This window comes from Notechis scutatus, chromosome 2 (genome assembly GCF_049901735.1).
Source record: "Notechis scutatus isolate UNSWTSFEM ecotype Mainland chromosome 2, rNotScu1.2, whole genome shotgun sequence".
Taxonomy (NCBI): domain Eukaryota; kingdom Metazoa; phylum Chordata; class Lepidosauria; order Squamata; family Elapidae; genus Notechis; species Notechis scutatus.
This window is the reverse complement of record NC_142010.1, coordinates 200,862,266-200,887,814: the sequence shown is the minus strand read 5'-3', so window position 1 is coordinate 200,887,814 and position 25,549 is coordinate 200,862,266. Positions and strand designations below refer to the sequence as shown.

General features: G+C 38.3%; 1 protein-coding gene across 1 annotated transcript; it reads left to right on the top strand.

The window, feature by feature from the left end:
* The first annotated feature begins 703 nt into the window (after positions 1-703).
* LOC113414342 (uncharacterized) lies at positions 704-24,831 on the top strand. The gene is made up of 12 exons (XM_087954226.1): positions 704-794; positions 1,614-1,715; positions 8,141-8,359; positions 9,582-9,683; positions 10,730-10,842; positions 11,888-11,968; positions 17,412-17,534; positions 19,955-20,047; positions 20,393-20,453; positions 21,434-21,486; positions 22,038-22,121; positions 22,533-24,831. Exons 1-12 carry the CDS (start codon positions 704-706, stop codon positions 22,707-22,709), a joined length of 1,299 nt encoding a protein of 432 aa, XP_087810352.1. The 3' UTR covers positions 22,710-24,831.
* Positions 24,832-25,549: the final 718 nt, after the last annotated feature.

Here is a 25,549-nt window from a genome sequence, read left to right as displayed (position 1 = left end):
CTGTGAACGGTCATTAGGGGTTAAATGCCTTAAAAGTATTTGACTTGTTTTATGACCATCGTGACTTATGACCATAATGGGCAAGCTCCATTAAAGTCGAAAGCTGAGAACTACCTATACTTAGTGTCTCTTATTGATGATTGTGGTTATTCCAATTTGCAAAAATGTTCCAAAAGGGGACATCTGCAGATGATGGCAACTATTGCAATCTTCTGGGTCAAGGGAATGTTGCTTAAAAATTTATTTTTAAATGGTCAGACTTGCCCTATCCTGCACAAAAGCATTTTGTCATCTCCAGAACAAACCCGTTCTTTCCAGCTAAATTTAATGAACCCTGAGAGATTAAGGATTGAATATACTAGTAACGTGGGTCCCTCCAGATTTTCAGGGCACAATCATTGAGACTGATTTTACAAAGCCAGAATGAACTATCCAGTATAGTCCTTCCCTGGTATACTTTAACCCTGCTGGCTGTGGAATTTTGGGAGTTGAAGTCCACAGATCTTAAAGTTGCCAAGACTGGACACCCTTGCAATCTAACCAAAGATTAATGTAGGAGCAGATTTGGCTGTTTCTCTTATCAAAACATTTTACAAATCAGGTGTACTCCACTGATCAAACCCATGCATTCTAGTTATAACAATCTTTATTCAAACAGAGACCCAAGTTTTCATTGGCTTTATGACATACACCAGGGGTCCCAATGCCGATGGACCAGCACCCGGGCCACAGGATGTCAGATACACAAGATACACAACTCGACCAGGATACACAGGATACACAACTCGACCAGGGCAAAGCAATAGACGCAATCTACATAGACTTCTGTAAAGCCTTCGATTCAGTGGTACACGACAAACTACTCCTAAAATAAAATCCTATGGTATCTCTGGACAACTGAATAACTGGATAGAAGCATTCCTGTCAAACAGACAACAAATGGTCAAAATCGGAAGCGTCCTATCAAATCCAGTACCTGTCAATAGTGGTGTCCCCCAAGGCAGTGTTCTAGGACCAACTCTCTTCATACTCTACAACCGGGCCATGCCAACAAATGAAGCCCCATCCACAGGATGCAGGCAGCATGTGAAACCACACGCTCTCTGGTCCACAGAAAAAACTCTCTCCACAGAATCAGTCCCTGCTTCCCAAAAGGTTGGGGGCCACTGGCATACACCACATCAGTTTGGGGTTTTGTTTTGTTTTTTTCCCCTTATTTCCACTTCCACCAGCACAAACAACACTGGGCAACTAAGAAGTGTACTAAGTGCAATTAAATTCAAATGTAAGGCTCTCTGAAGAATGTGAATGAGGATTATAAGGAATGTTCCTGATAACACAACATTTGCTTAAAGTCAAAAGTCCTGTACTGAAATTACTAGGCTGAATAAAACATTTAGGTTAAAATTTCAGACATTATATTGATTGGGTTATGCTGAACAACTTGTGAATATATGAAGTTTTTATATATCAATTGATTTAATAAGTGAAGTTTGCAACATTATTTCTTACTAGCAGACTCCTCATAATAAAAAGATGATTCTTTATAAGTTTATATGATCAGATTTTAAAATAGTAAAGATATGTTTGTTTCTTTGTTCCTACCTACCTAGTAGATGATGAAAATATTCCTATGTCATCACACTCTTGGCTGTGGAAGAAAAAAAGAAATGCCATCTTTCCTACAGTTGAAAGCAAAAGTGAAAGCAAAACAGGTATAATTGATCCAAATTTTTTGTACGTCTAATAATTGTAAGAAAATTGAGCAATTTCAAAATAGCACAATCTAATTGCCAGTTTGTCCCACCTGTCTATGTCAAAAACCAATTTTACCTCTAGGTAGAAATGCTTAGGCATAGGATTGTGCACTTTCAAAACAATTTGGAAGAACTAGTTTGGAACATGGAGGAGCATAATAGAGTGTGTCTTTGGTTAGGGTTCTTCTTTAGTCTGATATACGAAGTCTGATATAAGAAGTTGCATTTATGATTTGTATTCAAGATATAGTTTGTATTAATGATCTGACTCATTAAAGAACTAGAAAAATGGGGTCAATCTTCATTAAGGGTGATACACTCATGTGTGTATAAAGACAGCACAGAAGAAGGTATGGGTCACATAAAAGATGTACTTCCTTCTGGGGTACAAGACCCAGAGGAAAGACAAAGGCCATGTTCATGTTGCATGGCAGATGAAGTCATGCCCTCCTTCAGCCATATGACCAGTTTCCATGCACCTGCACTGCACAGGCTGGGATGCCTTAAATTGAATTTTCAAATCCTCCCAAATTTTCCCTGCTTCCCCATCTCCCTCTCCTCTTCTGTTCTCCTTCTCTTCTCATTCTTTTTGGCATTCCTCTTCACCATCCCAGTGGTGGAATAAAAATAGGTGCCGCCACCATCAGGGCTATGGTGCAAAGCCATGGATTGATGATGTACCATGAAGTCGTTTTCAACTCCTTCCAATCACACAAATAGATTTTCTCCATGAGGATGACACCACATAGACTCGTTTTTATTTTATTTTATTCAAAGGCCCTATTTTGACTTCCCACCAACATGTAGCTTTGGGAGGACAAAACCTGGCATAGTTATGCAGAACTTTTCAATAATTTTATCTCTGCCCTAAAAGACAAAGTCATTAAACACATCTGTGAGTTATCTCAATAATGTAGTTAACTGGAGGGAATTACTCTAACTTCAAAAAACCTCTGGCTATTTAGAGCTAAAAGTAACCCTCAGAGCAGGGGTGTCAAACTGGATTTCTTTGAGGGCCAGATAAGCATTGTAGTTCTCCTCCACGGGCTGGCTGAAGGGGGAGAGATGGATGAATGCCTCCTGCAGCACCCTGCCGGCCAAAACGGGCCATGGGTGGGCACTCCTGCACCCCATTTTCAGCCTGGATGGTTTCCTGTAGCACTTTGCTGGCTAAATTGGGACATGGGGGCTTGCACGTCCCCCATGCCCTGTTTTGGCCCACAGAGGCCACGCAGGAGGCCCTACAGCCCCCCCACCCCCGTGCCCTGTTTCCAGGTGCAATGGTTTCTGCAGCCCTCTGCCAGCCAAAATGGAGCATGCCCCCACCCCCTGAACTCCATTTTGGCTGTCAGAGGCACCACAGGCTGGTCCTTTGCTATTGCCAGGCCAGCCCCACGGGCCATATTTAATCCCCCCATGGGCCAAATCCAACCATGGGCCTTGAGTTTGACACTCCTGTCTCAGAGCATTAATTGACCCAGTTTGTTTGTTTTTCCAAGGACGCCACAACCCTTTTCAGAATGCAAATGTGGCTAGTGGCTAAAGAGAAAGAAGAATTTCTGATACAGGTAGTCCTCAACTTATGACCACAATCGAACCCAAAATTTATGTTGTTAAGTGAGACATTTGTTAAATGAGTTTTGTCTCATTTTTATGATTTTTCTTGCCACAATTGGTAAGGGAATCATTGCAATTGTCAAGTTAGTAATGTGGTTGTTAAGTTGATCTATCTTCCCCATTGACTTTGCTGTTCAGAAGGTTGCAAAAGAGCATTACGTGACCCTGGGATATTGCAACCATCCTAAATATAAACCAGTTGCCAAGCATCTGAATTTGGATCATCCAAAACTAGGAAATTATGGTCAGAATATGAAGCTACCTGATGACATTAGCATAATCATAATTCAAATTTAATTCATGATTCATAAATTGGAGTCTAGACATTATGTGACAAATGTACTTTGTTTTCAGATTTCAGATATACAGTCAAGAGAAGCTATAAATCTCTTACATTCACATAGTTACAATGAAAGTCATTACGGTACTGCATATTAGGTGAATGCAAAGTTATAATGCTGCTTCTATGAGTCTGCCAGTATTAAGAGTAATTACATGTTCTAATAGTTGACATTATGGCTGTAATTTTCTTCGTCTGAGGTTTTCCCAAATGACTCTCACAAGACACGGAGAGCCTCATAAAAAAGTGAATACTGTAAGGATGTTTAACTGTTGTCTGAATCTGCCCAGAGGCACATGCATAATCTTATGAATACTCCCTCTTGGCCAAAACCCCTTCTCTAGGAATTTAGCTGAAAAACTCTAGAGCTTTGTAACTTTCCAACCAACTTTTCATTTTGCTGGAATCAGTGAACAACGGGAAAGTATCTTCTCATCATGTTTCTTTCTTCCTGTCAGTTTATGCCTCGCATTCTTGCAGCCATTTTGATGACCAGGTTCAAGATTTGTTCAGTGCCAGAATGAGGCTTTTCTCATGTGTGCTAGTGTATTATCCAGATACCGTACAAATCATGTGGAAAGGTTTAGCATGCTACATGCTCCAAGCTAATTCAAAACATGTGTCTAGCATTTCCTTGTGTATTTCTCTATTTACACATTTCCTTGTTAATGTGTATCCTAGGAAAAATACCTCAACATAAACTGCATTGCTCTTCTGGGTGAGCTTGGACACCTTTCAGCAAAGGGGCAATGAGTGGTGAACCAACTGGCATTTATTCCTCAAACCATGGTTACCCTAATCCTAGATATATGCACTCAGGCCTCTCAATTTTGTTACAGTCAAATATAGTCTGAATAAGAGTGCACAGGTATTCGTTTCAGAATTAACATTTAGTTTACTTACTCCCTAAAAGAAACAATAAAGGGTTTTCTCATGTCCTAGGTAGTGGCAGATATTTCTCTCTCTGGGCGCATTGAGTAATTGTCTGCTGCAAACTCCACATAGGCGTTAGGAAGGGCATCCAGCCAGTAAATACTTGAACTCTGTTCAGTCACCCTGACTTCACCCCAATGCAAGGGATTTAGGGTCGTTAAAGAGAAAAACTGTGTGTGTGTGTGTGTGTGTGTGTGTGTGTGTACAAACACACATGCACACACTTATAACAGGACATGGATATAGATATGTATGTGTTTAATTGCAGGCGAGCAAAGCAAAAAGCAGCCGTTTCAGAATTAATTCAAATCAAAAACAAACCCCCACAAAAGAACGGCTAGAGTAATTCCAAAACACAGCAATAAATCCACACTCTGTCCGGCAATCCTGGCTTAGCAGTAATTCACAAGCCTCAGAGAGTTTATTGCATATCTTCACTCCATTTAGACACTTTGCTTCTGGCGAGTTCCACCAGCCCAGTCATGTCCTTTTATCCACTTATGGATCGTGTTAATTTCCCTAATTAATTACTGGCTTGACGCCTTCTCCCTAATTGAGATTGACGTCTGAGCCTCCTTCTGTTTCTGACGCGTCAAGCCATAAGTTTTCCAAATTGTCTTCTCCACTGGAAAACTCTCTCATGCCTTCCCTGTCAGCCATTCCCGGCTGCTGCTCAGATAAGGAACCAGAGGGGGTCGAAGGTCCTGACAACTCTATTAAATCAGGTTTATCTCCCCTTGTTACATCCATCTCCTCATTCTGGCTACTATCCAAGTCACTAATCAAAGCCGGCTCATATTTTACTGCCATATCCTCATCACTTGAACTTATATCTGCCACAGGAGCAGATTCCAAACCCGGAGCCACAACATGTATGTGTGTGTTTAAGTATTTTTTTGAAAAGATATTCCAAAAATTCTCTTTGTAGCGCCTTAAAAAAGAAGAAAAACTGCTACTTTTATATCCATGCTGTAAAATCTGCAAAATGTAGATCCTGCATGTATTCCAAAGCCTCTCTCCCTGCTTCCCTCTCACACACTCACATATTTTCTCCTGTGTTAGTTTTTCTACCTGCTTCCCACCGGCCTGGAAACATGTTTCACAATTGTATATATAAACGTAATGTAATATGCAATTGTTATTTCGAACCCTCTAGGCTTGAGTTTGTCAATTACTCTTTTTGGATATAAGCATTTCCCCCAAATTATTGAATAAAGAATTTTCAAGGTAAGATATTATACTGTAGAACATCCGTATACATTCTTCCATCTCTGTTGTAATAGAGAAGAAAGAGAATTCGGCAAAATTTGAAGTCTGTGACATTGTCTGTTTTTAACAAACATTGAAACACTATTGCTACATAAAAAATCTGATTATAATAGTTTCATGTGTGTACAAAAGGCATATCCTGTGAGACTGTGGTGAATTACATGTTTTTTGAACAAATAGCCCCAAACTGTTTTTCCCAGGGGACTGTGAACAATACAGGGAGATTTGCATTAGGAACTGCTTATGGCAAGATCCACACTTTTTCTGTGCCAGTTTTATTTACAAAATCCTATAAACATGTCCAAGAATACAGTTCACTATGCCTCGTGTAACTTGCTCCAGCCCCACCCAGAAAGACATATTGTTACAATTAGGACACCGAGTAGATAAAATCTGGAGAAGCACAAATGTTTTGTCCTCTGAATTATAAAAATAGTCCTCGACTTTCCACCACAATTTTGGGCCCAAAATTTTTGCTGCCGAGCAAGATAGTTGTTAAGTGAATTTTGCCCTCTTTTATGACCTTTCGTGCCACACTTGATAAGTGAATCACTGCAGTTGTTAAGTTAGTAACAAGGTTGTTGAGTGAATCTAGCTTCCCCATTGACTTCGCTTGCCAGAAGGTCACAAAAGGGGACCACATGATCCCAAGACACTGCAACCATCATAAATACATGCCAGTTGCCAAGCAACTGAATTTGGACCACATGACCATGGGGAATGCTGCAACAGTCGTAAGTATGAAAAATGGTTGTATATCTTTTTTTTCCAGTGCTGCTGTACCTTCAAATGCTCACTAAATGAATGGTAGTAAGCCAAAGAACGACCTGTAATGATTACATGTACTCAGCACAATATTGTAAGCAGAAAAGAAATGGGAAAGGAGGTGGTCATTTCTAGTTGCTTTTGCCTCTGTGCGGAGTTCATGACACAAACAGAAATGTAGTGTGGCAGAAGAATGTGTCGCCTAGAAAACTGCATGTTTATCAATGCAGTGGTGCAAGAATGGTAAACTGAAACACTCTGAAGTTATTGAGAGAAAAATAGGATTAGGGCAGGGGTGTCAAACTCGTGGTGTCACGTTGTCATCACATCATGATGTATCGCGACGTTTTCCCCCTTCGCTAAAACAGAGGTGAGCTGGCCAGCATGTGATGCATCTGGCCTGCAGGCTGCAAGTTTGACCCCCTGGATTAGGGGAAGGAAATAAAAACACGTCTGGATTTTCCTTCCTCAAATTATTTCCTCGTTGTCTAAACTCAAAGAGCAAGTAGAAACAGGTTGGAACGCGCGCTCACATTTTTGGTTCTGCACTAAGCAAACTGGTTGTTAAATTATGTGACGCCCACCTCTGAAAATAGGAGGAAAGCATGTTGGATATATTTGCCATCTTGAGTTATTTGAAAAGGGAGGGAGGGAGGGATGGATGGAAGAGGGGGGGGAGGAAAAAAAGAAGGAAGGAAGGAAAGACAGACAGAAGAAAGGAAGGAAGGAAGGAAGGAAGGAAGGAAGGAAGGAAGGAAGGAAGGAAGGAAGGAAGAAAGAAAGAAAGAAAGAAAGAAAGAAAGAAAGAAAGAAAGAAAGAAAGAAAGAAAGAAAGAAAGAAAGAAAGAAAGAAAGAAAGAAAGAAAGAAAGAAAGAAAGGTGGTGCAATGGTTAGAATGAAGTATTGAAAGAATTCTGCTGACTGCCAAGGTCAATCCTGGGGGCTCAAGCACTCAGCCTTCTATCCTTCCAGGTTCAAAATGGTTAGAATGCAGATAGTTGCAAGGCTGACTCTGCTGACTTAGGGGCTGTAAAGCACTATGAATCCTATAGGGCGTGCATAGCGCTCAAGGTTGACTCAGCCTGTCTATTGTTTCCTTCCCTTTTATTTTTCAGTATATGAGGACCCATTTCATGTATTCACAATATGTATACACTTATACTTATTATCTTGTAAACAATTGGCAAATCAAATAAATAAATAAATAAATAAAAATATAAGTCTAAGTGCTATTCCTATTGCTAAAATAGTCACCATCACAAGCATGTTGACGTCTCAGACATGAAGTTCTCTTGTCAGCTCAACTACCTTTTGGACTTCAAAAAGAAGTGAAGGGATGTACAGCACTGAACCCCCTTACATTCACTGCAGTTTCTCTGATACAGAATAATTTTTTCTTTAGGTTTGATTTTTCCAGGTTTAACTATATGAATGAAATACATTTTATTTCTCTTCCAGGAGCCTGGATACAAACGGATTTCCCGTCAAGTTCCCAAATATCTGAAGAGGGCCTGAGAAATAACGAGGAGTCCAAATCACGATTAAATATCATCTCATGGATTTCCTTGCCCGGAAGTGTTACTGATGTTATAGAGGAGATACAAGCTCAAACAAAAATAAACAAAACAAACAAAACACAAACAAAAAATATAGCCATGGAGGAAGAAACTGGACATGGTAAGAAAGGCCAATCATTGCCCATGTTATTAGGACTACAATTTCTAGAATTATGCTTGCAGGGAATTAATAATTTAAATTTATCTGACAAGGATAACTTTGAAGAAGCCATAGATCTCTATCTGAATTTCAGTGCTGCTGTCCTGACAAGGCACCAATGCTGAATGTTCAAGATAAGAAATTACACTAATGATTGCATGTACAGTATATATACAGGTAGTCCTCGAATTGTGTGACTGCAATGGAGATGCCCACAGTTGTAAGTCATAAGGGCATAATTTACCACACGGTTGGTTGATTTTTTTTTTACTGTGGCAAGCAAGTACCAGTTTTCAACAAAACCATCATAAAACATAGTCATATGTGTATGAGACACTACAAAGGGTTATACGCATGGTTGGGTTGCTGAGCCCCCAAAGTGTGGACCTGTGACTTCAGGGAGCGAGGCAGGGGTGGGCATCAATTTTTTTAGCAAGGGGCTCTCTGCCCTAATGACTGGCTGGGTGGTCATGTGACTGGGTGAGTGTGGCCAACTCGACGTCGCTTCTTTGCCCTAATTATCTAAATAAAGATATGTACCAAAAAGTTGTTTATTATTTCTTGCATTTAATATTTTAATAAAAGACTGGGTGAAACCAGGTTTAATAGCAGTGACTGTGAGCGGGATCTTGGAGTCTTAGTGGAGTTTCTGGTGAGTTACGTGATTCTTATTATTTGGGCATTAATCCCCTCAGAGGTTAGTGGCTATGTTATCTGATTTTCTCAATGGCTCTCCCTCAAGCGCTGAGTGGATTGTTTATCTAGCTTGCAACACTTTTACGAGGTGTGAAATGTTCTTGGCTGAATGCCCAGAAGTTCAATGATAAGCCTATTAAGACCTTTCCTTTTGATGCTTGTCTTTCTGAGGTTATTGGGGGCTCTCCTGAGCCCCTGCGAGCCCCCAGCAGCCCACCCCTGGAGAAAGATGACTGTCCAAACTTTGGATCTGGACCGCAAGGTCCCTTTTTCAGGGAGGTAACAAGTTTCAGTGGTTGTTACATGACCAGTCATAAGAACTGCATAGATATGCATATATATGCACCCATCGTGTGAGAGAAGGTATGAGGTAACAAACATTATGCAAGTGCATAAAAGGAGTAATCTGCAGCACACATTGGAAAAGACAAGGGTAGAAGTACATATTATAAAGCCAGCCTGGTTTTCAGCTTGATTTGTTTTGCAGGGCAAACTTTCTCAAATGAGAACAAGAGTTTTGACCACAGTAAGACTTCCCTTGCAAAATGTCTCAATGAAAATGAAGAAAACCAAAAGGAAGCAGAGAAAGGTACTTTTCACAATATAAGCAGAAACTAATACCATTGTAGCCCGCCTGCCATTTCATGATATAATTCTCATGGCAACAGTTGGGTCTTTCCTTTGCCATGTCTTATTTGCATAATAAATATAATTTCTTTTTAATGGCTGCATTGAACTTATACAATCCCTGGGAAACTTCGGGATAGGAGAATGTGCCCGGATTGTAAGGCAACATGGTGTCTTCCAACTTTTCCAGGAGGCTAATGAGTTATTGGAAAAGACCAAAACCACACAAAATACTTTGGAAGTGCATCGTCTCACCTCCTCCCTCAGTGAGGTGAATTATGCTGCCTCAGTGGCATGAAACATCTTACTGAAACCATCACATAGAGACCTGCTGTTTTGTATCACTTGAGGGCATCTTGTTTTAAACTCATTTTACTATTTTGTTAATGACAAATGTGTGAGAGTATCAGTGTTCTCTTTTTGGCCTGCCCTTCAAAGTGTGAATAGTCGCATTGCCTTGCTTCTTTGCATCACCGGTTCAAATCTGTATTTAAAAAAAAACAAGGCTAGGATAAGCAAATGGCAGTTCGGAGGTTGCTGGACTACACTTACCAGCATCCTTAGCCAGGAATAGGAGATCTTGGAAAGCTGTAGTTCAACAATACCCATATGTGGCCTGGGATGAGATAATAAATTAGATCAACTATTTGATTATCTGGAAATTCTGAAACTTAGATGGAGGGGACCAGGTTGCAAAAGGCTATCTTAAAGGCCCAAGTGTTTGTCTTTGGCTATGCAATATTTTACGTTGATAACAAAATGGTGCTTCAGAATGTGTTATAGTAAAAGTACAGCATCTGTTCATAATTCATTAAAGCAGTCCAGGAACTCAACTCTATTTGTGAGGAAAGTTCTTCAGGAAAAAAATGCAGTGGCTTCAATGAGTTGCTGACAAGGCTGCATTCAGGCACTAGGATTTTTCAAAGCAATGTTTCAGAATCAAATCTGTAGCATTGCACAGCCCTATTCTTTTTTTTTTTTTTTCTTCATATTTTTTATATATTGCAGGTTATCCAAGTTCTCCTGGACAGTTGTTTCCTGACACTCAGCTGGATGGATATCAATCCAAAGAAGAACTATTTTATATTCCCTATAAATCAGCTAAATTATACATTACCAAGGTAAAGAGTGATGATTATTTCTGACATACATTGACTTTATGCAGTAAGGAACATGATAACAAAATGGGAAACAGAAAAAATACCACCACTGTACAGCCCCTCGCAAAACATCACCAAAAGTACCAAGGAAACAATATAAAGAGACAGTTCTCCTGAGAAAGTGGGATATTATTTGTCAGTAATATATCAGTGGTTCATTTTCACATTCATTCTCACTTAAATTTTACTAAACACAAATCAGTTATTTCCTCCTTTTCCTATTTCAATAGTTGTCTCTTAAGAAAGTACTTTTCATGGTCATCTATTTAATAAATAATAAATATCAAATCGGGTTTTTACAAACATTCTGTCCTGAGATACAATACAACTATGGTTTACACCTGGTTCAAGAGATAGATATTTTTACTCAAGTGCTCAACAAGGTAAGGTTAGAATGAGATCTTCCTTTGCGGTTCCTTTCCCTTGGCTCACAGAAAGGTCCCACTGAATGAAGGAGATTAAAAACATTTCACAAACCTACAAATATTCATCCAATGAGCAATAGAGTACCATAAATAGAATATGTGTGCCTTAAATGTTAGTTGTATGTCCACCAAGCCATATGCCATACTGTGTATGTACAATTTGTTCCTTTAAACATTTTTATCACTTTACTTCTAAACCTGTCTCAGATTTTAAAAATTACAGTTGCTAAGTCAGAACAGTATTACAGCTAGTCCTCAACAGACCACAATTAGGACTTTGGAATTTCTGTTGTTAAGGCAGTTGTTAAGTAAGTCTTGTCTGATTTTACAACCTTTAAGGATGGTTGTAAGTCAAGGATTTCCCATGTAATGGGCGTGAATTGATTGAGCCTCCTAAAATGAAATGCGGTTAAGGTGCATTTTGGTCTTGCTGTCTGCCTGTGCTAGTTTAACCATCTATATTGTTTCTCTTATAGTACAGTACAGCCAAATGTTGACTGAATGTTCACCCCGACACACTGTTAAGGATCTGTGTTCAATAATGATATGGATTTATTTTTTCTGTTTGCCTTTCTGTGCAGATTGTAAAAGACATGCACCAGATGAAAATCAGATACGTGAAAGTTATCAAAGAGCTGGAGCATGTTGGAAAAGAAAGCCAGGTGATTTGTTTTTTGTTTATTTCCTGTTATGACAGAAACAATCCAAGTGCCCAATTGCTTTTCATTTCACTGTGAGAACAAACATGAGTCAACCAAACCCTTTCTATTTGAGTTGCATCTGATAAAGGATGTCAGATACTTATTTTGACTGCAATTGTCTACATAGATAGGTAGGATTAAGCCTTGTGCATTTGTAAGATGGCATTGTTAGGGGGAAAAGATTCCAAATGTAATGCAGAGAAATCACTCTCTACTATCTCTTGTTTATCGAATGTATTAGAATTTGCCAGATTTTTAATACATTTGGAAAGCACCAGATGAAAAAAAAAAAAAAAGCCTGCCGCAACCAGACCAGAGGTGGTATTCAGCAGGTTCTGACCAGTTCTGGAGAACCGGTAGCGGAAATTTTGAGTAGTTTGGAGAACCGGCAAATACTGGCCCCGCCCCCATCTACTCTCTGCCTCCTGAGTCCCAGCTGATCGTCTGGGTCTGCTTTTGTTGCTCTGTACAGGAGAACGGAGCTGGAAAGCAGATTAGGGAATGGGATTTTGCAGTAACCTTCCCCCAAAGGTGGGGAGGGAATGGAGATTTTATTTTATTTTTTAAGTTTTTATTGGTTTTTTAAAAACAAACATAAACAAACAGAACATAAAAACATCAAGCCATCTTCCATATGTATACATACAGTGTGCCGGTTGGTTTACAAATTGTTTTGTGCTTCCATTTCGTAGTCTTCAATTACAATTACATTGCATATAATCTCGTATTTTCAATCAAAAATTAAATACCTTAGTATCATTATTAATCAGTCATTTGACTATACTTTTATTCATTCATGTTTTACAAGATAATCATAATTTACTTAGTTTGTTTTATAACAGTTCATATTATCATCCCAAATCTATCCTAAAATCATTTTGTAGATATAATAAGAAAGAAGTACATCTTTATATATTTATTATTTTCTAAAAGTCTACATATTTCATTACTGTATTTTATTGTCTAACCATTGATAGAATAGATCCCAAATTTTATAAAATTGTTTATCCTCTTGTTCTCTAATTTCAAATGTCAATCTACTCATTTCAGCACATTCCAATATTTTCTTAATGATTTCCTCCTGTGATGGTGTTTTCTCATTTTTCCACTTTTTGGCAAATACAATCCTAGCTGCTGTTAATACATTTACAATCAGATATTTCAAGTCTTTACTATATATTTCAGGTAAAATTCCCAATAAAAATATCTCTGGTTTTAAGTCTATATGTTTTTTGTGATTTTTTTCCAACCACATCTGGATTTTAGTCCAGTATTTTTTAGCATCCGCACATTTAGCATCCGCACATTTGTGCGGAATGGAGATTTTACAGTATCCTTCCCCTGCCATGCCCACTAAGCCACACCCATCAAGCCATGCCCACAGAACCGGTAGTGAAAAATTTTGAATCCCACCACTGAGTCCGCAACCTGTTGAAACTAATGAGATTCAAATGCAACAAACCTTGTTTAGGATTAGGCCACAATAAAGAAATGTTCAGGAGAGACAATTCTCCCGAAAATGGTCTTATGGTCTAATTCATTTGCATCTGTGTTTTTTCAAACCAGGCCACTTTAAGATGCAGCTTGGCAGTTGAAGTCCACACATCTCTAAAATTGCAGGCTTCAGAAACCTGTGTTGTATATTCTGTTCTCTGTCTTTTACCTCTTTCTGAATATGATGGTGACTATTGAAAACATAAACTCCGTTTTTCATATTAGAAGATAGCTCCCTCTAGTGGTTCTCTGGATATCTATGGGTGAAAGCATTTAAAGTAAAGATCCAATTATCTGATCATAAAAAGGTACTGTCTCCTTGAATGGAGCCTGCAGTGACTTTAATCTGCAAACTGTACCACGTAGTTTTCTTGTCAATAGTGAGGAAATAATTTGCCATTCTTTGGGATATATTTCAACATCCTTGGAGCCTATCATCCAAATACTAAACAGATACTTGACTCTCACAATTTGGGGGGATTGTTTGTTTGTTTGTTTGTTTAGATTAATCTAAATCTGAGAATAACCTTCTGGAAAGAGTGTGTGTGTGTGTGTGTGTGTGTGTGTGTGTGTGTGAGAGAGAGAGAGAGAGAGAGAGAGAGAGAGAGAGAGAGAGAGAGAGAGAGAGTATATGTAACATGCACACATATACTGATACATATACCTATACCCAGGAGTGGGCTTCAAAATTTTTAGCAACAGGTTCTCTGCCTGGTTGCTGCGTGGGTGTGGCCGTCGTAGGTGGGGCCTAGTCAGCCTCCTGCACCAGAGGCTTTCCTCGAGTCTCCGGGAGGGCGAAAACAGCCTCCCTGGCTCCGGAGGCTCTCTGGAAGCTGGGAATGGGCCCGTTTCCAGCCTTCCCCAATTTCTGGGAGGCCCGTTTTTTGCCCTCCCCGAGCCTCTGCACGCACTCTGCACGCACTCTGCACTTACGTGTATCCAAAACGGGCTGCATGGAGATACTTGGGAGGGGAGGGGTGGGAGTGGGATTTGGAGGTTCTCCAAAATCTTAGCTAGAGGTTCTCCCGAACCCCTGTGAACCCCCAGCAGTCCACCCATTGCCTATACCCATACATATGATTTTGTGTCTCTGTCCATTCGTTTAACGGAGTAAAAAAAATTGTACAAAAATTGGAAAAAGATGGAAGGGAAAGAAAGACACAATGTGTGCTTTAAGAAGAAGATATTGTCCATTCAAATATCTGGAAATATTTCCATATATTCTTCTGCGTCTGAGTTCCTACTCCAGGGATGGAAGATCTTTTAAGGGACTACTACTGCAGTCACCAATCGTGCACAGAGGCAGACGCACAAACATCGATGGGTATGCATCCAAAAGCTCCCATCTGCAAAATGAACTCCCATTAATTATGTCCTCTTTTTGGAGGAGGAAAGGAAAGGCCACGAGGGACCTCAATACTTCTTTGTTCTTCTTCTCATCAACCGCCAAAACACTCTCCATTTTGTTGGCGGGAAGAGCAGATGCAATCAATAATCTTCTTTTCCTTCCAGTAATATAGTTGAATGTTGTATTAGGTTTGTTGTAACTGGGCTTATTATGTGTCTTTCCCTAAGGGAAAAAAAACACCCTTCCTCATCAGTCGAGGTGATGGTGGTTAATTTCGATCTCACCTGAAAGCACAAACACGAGCAGTTTTACTGCAGGTTTATGCAGATGTCCATTACTATCTGAAGCGGGAAACTGTGATCTTTTAATTCATGTTGAATTAGGCACCCTTGTGTTTGACATAGTTGCCCTGTGGATCTGTTGTCTTAGAACATAATTATTTCACTATCTTCTCTCTGCATCACAGCCAATCCATTTTTAATGTTGTTATTAAAACTGCATAATTAAGAATAACTAACCCTCCGAATGATTCAATTTCATTTGAAATGTTGGAGGTCTGTGAGCTGTCTTAGTCATTTCTGATGAAAATGTAATTCTTTGATAAAGTGTATCAGCAGGACTTTGGAAAACCTAAAACTCTAGAACTTGGTATAATACACTGTGCGTGAGGTGGGGAAATCTCGTAAAATTTTAAAAATTCTATTTGTATTTGGATATTTGGATACAACAGCAGGCAGGGGTTGGATTCCACTGGTATAACAACCGTTTCAGTGATCGGGCCCTTTGCTCCGCGTGCACGCTCCACATTTCAAAAAGTTTTAATACTTACCTTCTACAGCAGTCCTTGTAAAGAAAACAGCTGAGAGGAGGCTAACCGCTTTGATGTGCGAATCAGCTGTGCTCTAAACAAAGGAAGTAAAAGACAGGAAAGAGCAGGGGCAGACCAGTGGGCCCACATGTTTGTCACAGCAAACCGGTTTGGAGACAGGAGCAAGGGGTTCGCCCAAACCAGTCCGAACCAGTAGAATCCCACTCCTGACAGCAGGCTTTGTTTAACAGCAAAGACAAACAACATTTTCCTTTCCTCTTTGTTCATGCTATTCCTTTATTTTCTTAACTTGCACATGAGGCATCCCTGGACTCTTTCAAACAGAGACTGGATAGCCATTTGTCTGATATGGTATGGGTCTCCTGCTCGGGAAAGGGGTTGGACTAGAAGACCTCCAAGGTCCCTTCCAACTCTATTCTATGTTCCATGTTTCATTTTCTACCTGCCAATCCCTGATTATAATCTGGAAGGACTGACTAACAAGAAATGTTAGCCTTGTTGGGCCCAAATATGTCTATGTTAGTCCAATTGTTGCAGCCTATTATAATTCCGTCCTTACTTCCCTGGCCATTGATTCTTTGTTAGGAAGATGGAAATAATCAGAATTACAAAACTCATTATCCCTCTCAGCTATGGGATAAATGAAATAAAAGAAACCCCAGTTCTCTGGATGGATTGTTTCACCTGACTGCAAAGAAAATGTTTTGCTACCCAAGAAAAAGGATGAGACAACTCACTCTAGAATGTGTAATCCTGAAGAGGGTTTGAGATGGGATGGTGACCCTATATTTAAAGTATTTGGACTTATAGACAGTACTGATTTGGACCAAAAATATTCTTCGAGTATAATAACTCAATTGTGACCAGAATTGAGTTATATTTGCCCCCAAAAGAATTTTCTGACATTTTCCATTTTCTCACAAGTAAACAAATAATAATTCCCACAACATAACTTTCTACAAATGCCTCTACTATTCTTTCTGCTGGCTGCAGTTCTTTTCCAAAATGGAAAGGAATAACACAGGGATCCCCAACCTCGGTCCACGAAATGATATTGGTCCACAGACTGTTGGGAACCAGCTGGGCCACACAAGCGTTGGGCAAGCTCGCAAGGCTCCATTTGTGCATGCACAAGATTAAGTTGCATGCACAAAACCATCCCCTTCCCACCCACCCTTGCCACCACCCACCGCTATCAGTCCACAGAGTCTGAAAGTCTGGGGACTGCTGAAATAACAGCAGACAAAAAAGAATGTGGAGAAAAAAGCATTCAGACTTTGTTTGAAAGCACCATGCATGTTAAGCTAAGGTTAATTCCTTGGAGGTACTATCTCTATTAACCCAAGCATTGGTGGGCATCCAAGTAAAATATTTTGTAATTTTGTAATTTCAAAATCTTTGGAGATGGAAGCACCAAATATTCCAGGAGACTAGCAATGTCATGTGACTTGGGCCATTTTATTGATTTATTTAAATGGTTTGCCCATTCTTGGTGCTCTGATACTCATTAAAATCTTTTGATAATATAGACAACAACATAAAGGCCAAGGTTATGAATCCCTGATTTCCTGGTGTGTCCCCAACCAAGTAAACTACTATAGAAAGTCAAGTTGTTATCAACTGTATATTATTAAAAAAAAGATGCACGATCCAAATGTTTAAATTCAGAGGATTATTTTCTCCCCTGATAGTTGTCATTAAAGATTATTTTCCTCAACATTATCTGTCGATAGGAGCAAGCTGTAAGGGCAGTGAAAAACCAATACAGCAACAAAATTAAGCAACTGAGATCTTCTCTGGAAGCTTATCAAGAAATGGCAGGAAAAGAAAAGAAAAGCTGGCAAGACACAAGAAAGGTAAGAAGCAAAATGTAGTCATCTTGAATGAAAGGTAAGCAACTACCTACATATCACATGCATGATTTATGAATTGCTTCTTGTCTTCTTCTGCATTCTTAATGATTGGCAGTGCTGTACCACTGTACTTTTGCTCTTTATTTCTTCAAAGTCTCCTTTTATTTTATTTATTTATTTATTTGATTTGCCAATTGTTTACAAGATAATAAGTATAAGTGTATACATAGTTGTGAATACATGAAATGGGTACATATAAGAAAAATAAAAGAAGAATAAGAGAAACAATAGGACAGGGACGGTAGGCACGTTGGTGCGCTTATGCACGCCCCTACAGACCTCTTAGGAAAGGGGTGAGGTCAATAGTAGACAGTCTAAGGTTAAAGTTTTTGGGGTTTGGGGAAGAAACTACAGAGTCGGGTAGAGTATTCCAGACATTGACCACTCTATTGCTGAAGTCATATTTCCTGCAATCAAGTTTGGTGCGGTTAACATTGAGTTTGTATCTATTGTGTGCTCTTGTGTTGTTATGGTTGAAGCTGAAGTATTCATTGACAGGTAGGACATTGCAATGTATGATTTTATATACCATGCTTAAATCAGACCGAAGACAGCGTAATTCAAGGTTTTCTAGTTCTAGAATTTCAAGTCTGGTGGCATAAGGTATTCTACAACGAGTAGAGGAGTGGAGAACTCTTATTGTGAAATATTTCTGGACTTTCTCAATTGTGCTAATATCAGATATGTAATGTGGGTTCCAGACTGATGAACTGTATTCGAGTATTGGTCTAGCAAATGTTTTGTATGCTCTGGTTAGTAGTGTGATATTACCAGAGAAAAAGCTACGTAGGATTAGGTTAACAACTCTTAATGCCTTTTTGGCTATGTAGTTGCAGTGGGCTCTAGCACTTAGATCATTAGAGGTGAGTATTCCAAGGTCCTTTACAGAGCTTGGGTCATCAACAAGATCTTGACTATTCAGCTTGTATTTTATTTTCTGATTTTTTTTGCCAATATGTAAGACAGAGCATTTATTTGTTGAGATTTGAAGTTGCCATTTGTTTGACCATTCTGATACATAGTCAAGATCTTTTTGTAGGGTAGCAGTATTGTCTGTGGTATTGAACAGCTTTACATCATCAGCGAAAAGAACACAATTGCTCTTAATATGATCACAGAGGTCATTTATGTAGAGTATGAAGAGAGTTGGTCCTAGAACACTGCCTTGGGGACACCACTATTGACAGGTACAAAATTTGATAGGACGCTTCCAATTTTGACCATTTGTTGTCTGTTTGCCAGGAATGCTTCTATCCAGTTATTCAGTTGTCCAGAGATACCATAGGATTTTATTTTTAGGAGTAGTTTGTCGTGTACCACTGAATCGAAGGCTTTACAGAAGTCTATGTAGATTGCGTCTATTGCTTTGCCCTGGTCGAGTTGTGTCGTCCATATGTTTTTGCAGTGTAAGAGTTGCAGATTACAGGATAGTTTTTTTCTGAAACCAAATTTTTATTGGAGAGTAGGTTGTTTGTCTCTAAGTGGAGGATGATGGATTGGTTAATAATTGATTCCATGACTTTACAGGTGACGCAGCATAAGGAGATTGGTCTGTAATTTTCAACTAGGCTTGGGTCTCCTTTTTGAAGATGGGGATGACTGTGGCTTGTGACCATAGGTTAGGCAAGGAGCTGGTCCTGAAAGATTTTTCAAAGATTATGCTTAGAGGTTTGGCTATGGCAGTGGATAGCTTTTTAAGAAGTAGGTACATATTCCATCCGGTCCAATAGATAGAGATGGTTTTAGATTAAGTAGTGCTTTTTCAACATTGTCTTCTGTAAAATCGATATGTATTAGATCATTGTTGTTATCTGTGGTACGGCTAGGAAATACTGGGCATGATCCATTGCTGTTTACAAATACTGAGCCGAAGAATGTGTTAAAGAGGTTGGCTTTAATGGTGTCGTCGTTGCAGTCTTTACCATCAGGTCCTATCAAGGGTGGGATGGACCTTGAGTCTTTTAGTTTGTTGTTTACAAAATTGTAAAAAGCACGGGTGGAATTGGTGCTTAGAAGGTTTTCCTCCTTGTTAAGGAAATAAAATGTCTAGCTTTCTACTGTATATGTTCAAGTTTTGGTAGGGTAGAATAGCCACACAAGAGCTGACCTCATTCTAAATCCATAGATCCAGAAATACCAATCCCTTCCAATGCAACCATGGGTCAGTGTTACTTTGATAACTGCTAGGTGAGATGACTGAATCCATTTTTCTCATATACGAAATGAAGCAATAATGAATCGTCTTTCATGTTTGAAAACATGCTCCCTTCTTAGCTTTTCATTACAGCAGAAATACCATCATTGATACTCCAAGATCAACCAGCAGGGCCTCATTTCCATTGTATCATTTATTACACATCCAGAGATTGGAAGAAGAAAACAGGAAGCTAAGACAAGAAAAGGAGGAGCTCATGAACCAGATACGAGAGCAAGATGTGAATGCAGACAAAGAAAAGGTAGTTCCAGAATTAGGTTTGTTAAACATTCTTGGAAGCATACCAGTTTTTTAAAAAAAACAAAAACTAAAATTGTATTTTTATCTTCCTTGTGTGTCCATGTAGATTATTTTAATAAGTTTCTCATTTGAAGCACTTTTGTTATCTGTGTTGTTTTATATTTTTCATATTTATATTTTATGATTTATATTGCACTTACTGCATCCTATTGCACTTAAATGCATCCTATGCATTTAAGCAGTTAAGCTGCACCACGCATGATCTTTCTCTTCTATTATTGGTTTATGAAATAATGGAAGACAGTTATTTCTGGTTTCGCTGTTATTTATTTTTATTTTTTTGCAGTCTTGGCTCCTAAAAAGCATTATGCAGAAGCTATACTGTCTGTATACCCAGCATAATTTAAGTAAGTGTTTTGCCTGAAAAACCTTGCTTCTTCGTGTATTATAGATATTGCAGCTGTTATCCCTTATGTAATATTTGTACTCTAATATTAAAGCATTTTATACCATAGTATGTTACTCTACCAGTTTCTAAAACCTGACATTTTAGAAAAAAAAGAGATGAAGGGATTCCCACTTTGACCTTCCCAAGAATTATAATCCTACCTACCAGACTTTGGATTTTTATCCACCTAATCGAGTCCTCCCCAAGGACCTGGTTTGGGCAGATCTGAATGTTTGATGCCATTAGATGTGCCGTTACAGGATGGAAGCTGTTCTGAGTAAAGCTGCCTTTTGTGGTTGATTGATGGTGAATGTCAGACGATGATGTTCACATGGTGCTCCAGTTTGTGACTATAGGGATCACCTTTACTTGCTTTTATCATTTTATTTCTATTTGCAGATCTTTGTATTTGATTATCTTCTCCATTTCTTTCTCTTCTATTATGCTGTCTTCAGCTACTTCCACACTCACTATATAGACTTTTTTGTCTTTCTTATGAACAATTATTAAGTTTGGCATCTTATGCACCATGTGCCTGTCTGTTTGAATTCAAAAGTCCCAGTGCACTTCAATTTCTTCATTTTCTATTACTTTCTCTATTATTTTATGGTCCCACCAGTTCTTGTTTGTTGGCTAAGGTATATCTTGCAGATCGTCCAATGCAATCTTCTTGCAGTAACTAAACAGGTGTGTTTGTGTGTATATGTGTGTGTGTGTGCTTTCTGTTTTTCTTTATTTTACTTATATATGTTTTGATATCTCAGCAATTATACATATAATTCTAATCAAACCTCTGTCTTCAAGTTTTCATCCTAATTGCCTTCTTTCTATAACCTATTCTTCCTAATAATTTTTTTACACACAAAAAAAATATATTGATGAATGCCAATAATATTTATTTAATGATCAGTTTTTAATACATTTTCTTGTGCTGTTCAGCTATCAAAGAACTTCATAAAAGTAGGCTGGACCTTGAAAATGTGCAGAAAATGGTAAGTATCCAGGTAAAATTACATTGTGGTCAGCAAAATGCATCAAGTTTAGATGAAATAAATATTGCACTTCAGATGAAGAATAAGTAGTCATGTTAAGTTGCTTATAAAGAATGAGAAAGAATAGTTCAACTTGAAGGAAAAAAAAGTATAATATTTTCTAGTAGTTCTTTCTAATGTAACTGAAATAGTCTTAAAATTTTTGAGTTAGACTGTCTAGAACACCATTTTATTTTAGAATGTTATGAGATCTGTTTTTTAACTTTATATATTTTAAGTGTTTTAATTAATCTTTGGAAAATTGGACTGAAAACTTTGTCAGATTCATTTTCCTACTTTGCTCAGCTGCTTTGCTCAGCTAACACGTAATTTTAATCGCTAAGCTGATTTAGAGTTAAGCACTAGTAATATTTTGATGAGCGATTTGTTGGTTTCAGAATCCCATAGTCCATGGCCAAAAGGTGTTATTATAGAAATGAAAATACTTTAAGTAGCAAAAATAAATAACTAAATAAATTAAAATGAATTGAATAAAGTTTAATTTCTTTCAGGTAACTGAAAATAGAGAAACAGAAATGAATGCAAGAGAAATTAAATCTGACACCATAACACAGAATGGACAAGGTTGCTTTGTGGTAAGTATCACCTTCATCTTTCAGTAGAGGCCAACATCTGGATTTTTCCCCAATCTGTAACAAATCAGGGGTGCTTTGCAGCTGATATCATATGAGTTTTTATTTCAAAAAAACATTTTAATTTCATAATTGCTGTTAATTTTGGTACTAGGGTTTGTGATATTTTAGAAAAGGAACCACATTTAAATTTAAGATAGCAAGACCTTAATTTTATGTAGGAGCGTCATTAGGCATTACTAGCTTAACTTTTAAGCCTTGCTGTTTTGTAGCATTTTTAATCAAATACTTTAAACACGCATTGTTGTTCTTTAAATAGAACTACAGGCTAATACATTTTACATCTTGCTAATCTGGGCATAGTTGTCTTACTATTTTTGAGGCAATATATCAAGACTTCTTGGTATCACTCAGGTGGATATAGAAGAAATACAAGATTACTTACCAGAAAAGAAATTTCTGTTGGAAGTTAAAACCAATCTGGAACAGGTCAGATCATCACTGCAGAAACGAGAAACAGAACTCAAGGATCTTCTACAAACTGAACATTGGTGCAACCTTCAAATTACAGAAACAGAAATGATGCAATGAGTGGAGAAAAGTCAGTATGAATGGGCACCTGGGAGGAGGCTGGTCTCAGAGATGGAAATGACAAAACAAGCATGAAGATGTCATCATGCATTGTCTTTTCTTCCATTCTGAGGACACAAGCGCTTTACTGCACCATACATGATAACCTCAACACATCAGTGCCCTTTGGATGATGTCATAGTAGTTTGCTGTATTAATTAATTACATTAATTAATTACATTAATGTATTAATGTATATGTACCTCAATATAGAAAATTGAAATATACAAAAGTACCATAGCAATCTGGTCCTAGGATGTGAGTACAGTAGGGTTCAGTTTTGCTAGATATTTGTAAATGTCACTAGCTAGACTATAACCAAGTAATCATAGGCCCACACCAGTGGTGGGATTCAGCTGGTTTGCACTGGTTCAAATGAACTGGTTATTAAATTACACTCCTCCCCCCCTCGCCCCCCCCAGGTTATCAAAGTGGATCCTGGGCACTGCGCTGCAATGGAGAAGCAGGCAACAGAGTGGCCAACGCAATGAAAACAGAAGGCCACTTTCCCTTTCTCTTGTCTCTGCTCCTCCCCCTTTCCCCGTGCTGGCCACTCCATTGCCCATTTCTCCATTGTAGCACACAGTAGTGCCCAGGATCCACTTTGATAGCTGGGTGGTAATTTAACAACTGGTTTACTCAGGGTCAGGTTGGGCCATGCCTCCCATAACAGCTAACCTGATTCTGGTGAACTGGATGAAATATTTGAATCCCACCGCTGGTCCACACCCCATGTAGGCGTACCTGCCAGAGGGTTTTAAGTGGTCTCCCTTCTCCACTGCTTTTAATATTAATTGTGGTCAGTAAACAAGGACTGCCTTTATAAATATTAAGACTACCGGTATGTAAGGTTCCAATTATTTTGGAGCAGAATTTTTGGAGCTCATAATATCTGTCTTTCACTCATTAAAGCAGCACATATATACAAGTAGTCCTCGACTTACAATAGTTAACTTAGTGACTGTTCAAAATTACGACAGCACTGGAAAAAAGTGACTTATGACCATTTTTCAGACTTATGACCATTGCAGCATCCTCATCGTCATGTGATTTACATTCAGATGCTTGACAACTGATTCATATTTATGATAGTTGCAGTTTCCTTGGATCATGCGATCTCCTTTTACAACCTCCTGACAAGCAAAGTCAATGGGGAAACCAGATTCTAATTATTAATTTAATAACTGCAGTGGTTCACTTAACAAATGTGGCAAGAAAAATAGTAAAATGGAGCAAAACTCACTTAACAAATTTCTCACTTAGCAACATAAATTTTGGACTCAATTGTGGTTGCAAATACAGGTAATCCTCAATTTACAAAATACAATTCAGAATACAAAAAGATTAACTTTCATCATTATGAATCTTTCAGGAGTCACAGAGAAGGCTAATCCATCTTCACAATTCTTCCTCGTGTTTATCATGATAGCGTAAACTCATCCTGAAAAAGTCTTGTGGATGCTTTTTTCATTTTCCTTGTTTCTTTTTTTTAATATGCACAGAAAAGGGTTGATTTTGGAGAAGGAGCTTCTCTTTGAAGTTAATGCAGTCATCTCTTTTCCTTTGCTTCTTCTAATTTGTACCATTTTGTGGCAAACATTTGGTGGCAAACATCAGATTTGTTTCTAAGTATATGATTTAATCATTTCTATTCTTTCATTTTTGCATGGCTGAAATCAGTTCTAGATTTCCAGCTGTGAACAAATTAACTAAGATACATGCCTCTCCCTCATCAGACAGGCAGCTCTATAAATTTGATTAATAAGTAAAAAAATAATAAAATCTGTATTCAACCTATCACAAGAACATTAAAAGTAAATATAAAAAGAGGGCTTCTATGACAGTTGCTTAATTTCTTTCACCTAACTGAAAATAGAGAAACAGAAATGAATGAAAATTCTCCAAAATATGTTTTGAATTATAAAACATTTTATACTGTGTCTAAGTCTGATTTGTTGGGGCAGGCTTCATAATTTATATGGATGCATTTATCTATTTGCTTGCTTGTTTTAAATAAAATTTATAGGCCTTCTAACTCATAGCAACCCTAGATATTAAGTAATCAGTTGGATGATTGCCTTGCCTTGACATGAACAAATATAATAAACTTTAGAATGCCCAATGTTCAATTAAATAACAAGAAAAATTAATGAATATTCTTGTTTTATCTTACATTTAACATGAATGTATATCTCTACATCAATTACTTAAAACAGTTCATAGTCAGCCAAATAATAACACAATTTATTTTATTTACTTTACTTCTTATTTCACTTTTGATAATTTTGAAATTGAGCCAACAATAGCCCATTTAATCAATAATCAATTCTCACAACTGGAAGCTCGTAATCCACTCAAAACATCTCCTAGTGGGCACCTTTCAGTTTTTGCCTATGTCCCCTTGCTTTCCTATCCTTTGCCTACAGTGTTCGCTCTCACATGCACACTTTTTAAAGTTTTGAAAAAGAAGGGCATTGCCTCTTTATTTCTATGAAGCTAGTTGTTCCTTGCTACAAAGTTCCCATGGGCTTCTAAGGAGGAATGTAGGAGTGAAAGAACAAGGCTGATGCCTCTGGCTTTGCAATAATTATCAGAGCTATGATGGAAACACGAAAGGTCTTTGCAGTGCCAAGGAGAACATACGGAAAGGGGAGAGCTGAGGGCATATCCATGTGTGCAAATATCTGGGAAAGCAACAGAAAGTCATGAGAACTACTGAGAACAGAACAGGAAAAAAGGAAAGGCATGGTACACTGATCCATGAAGAAGTCAAACAGTGATGCTGCATGGATTGGAAGGGC

Coding starts and splice junctions, on each gene's coding strand:
- LOC113414342 (XM_087954226.1), top strand. CDS start 704: ATGCCGATGGACCAGCACCCGGGCCACAGGATGTCAGATACACAAGAT. Junction 1,716..8,140: donor CAAAAGTGAAAGCAAAACAG/GTATAATTGATC, acceptor TTTCTCTTCCAG/GAGCCTGGATACAAACGGAT. Junction 9,684..10,729: donor CCAAAAGGAAGCAGAGAAAG/GTACTTTTCACA, acceptor TATATATTGCAG/GTTATCCAAGTTCTCCTGGA.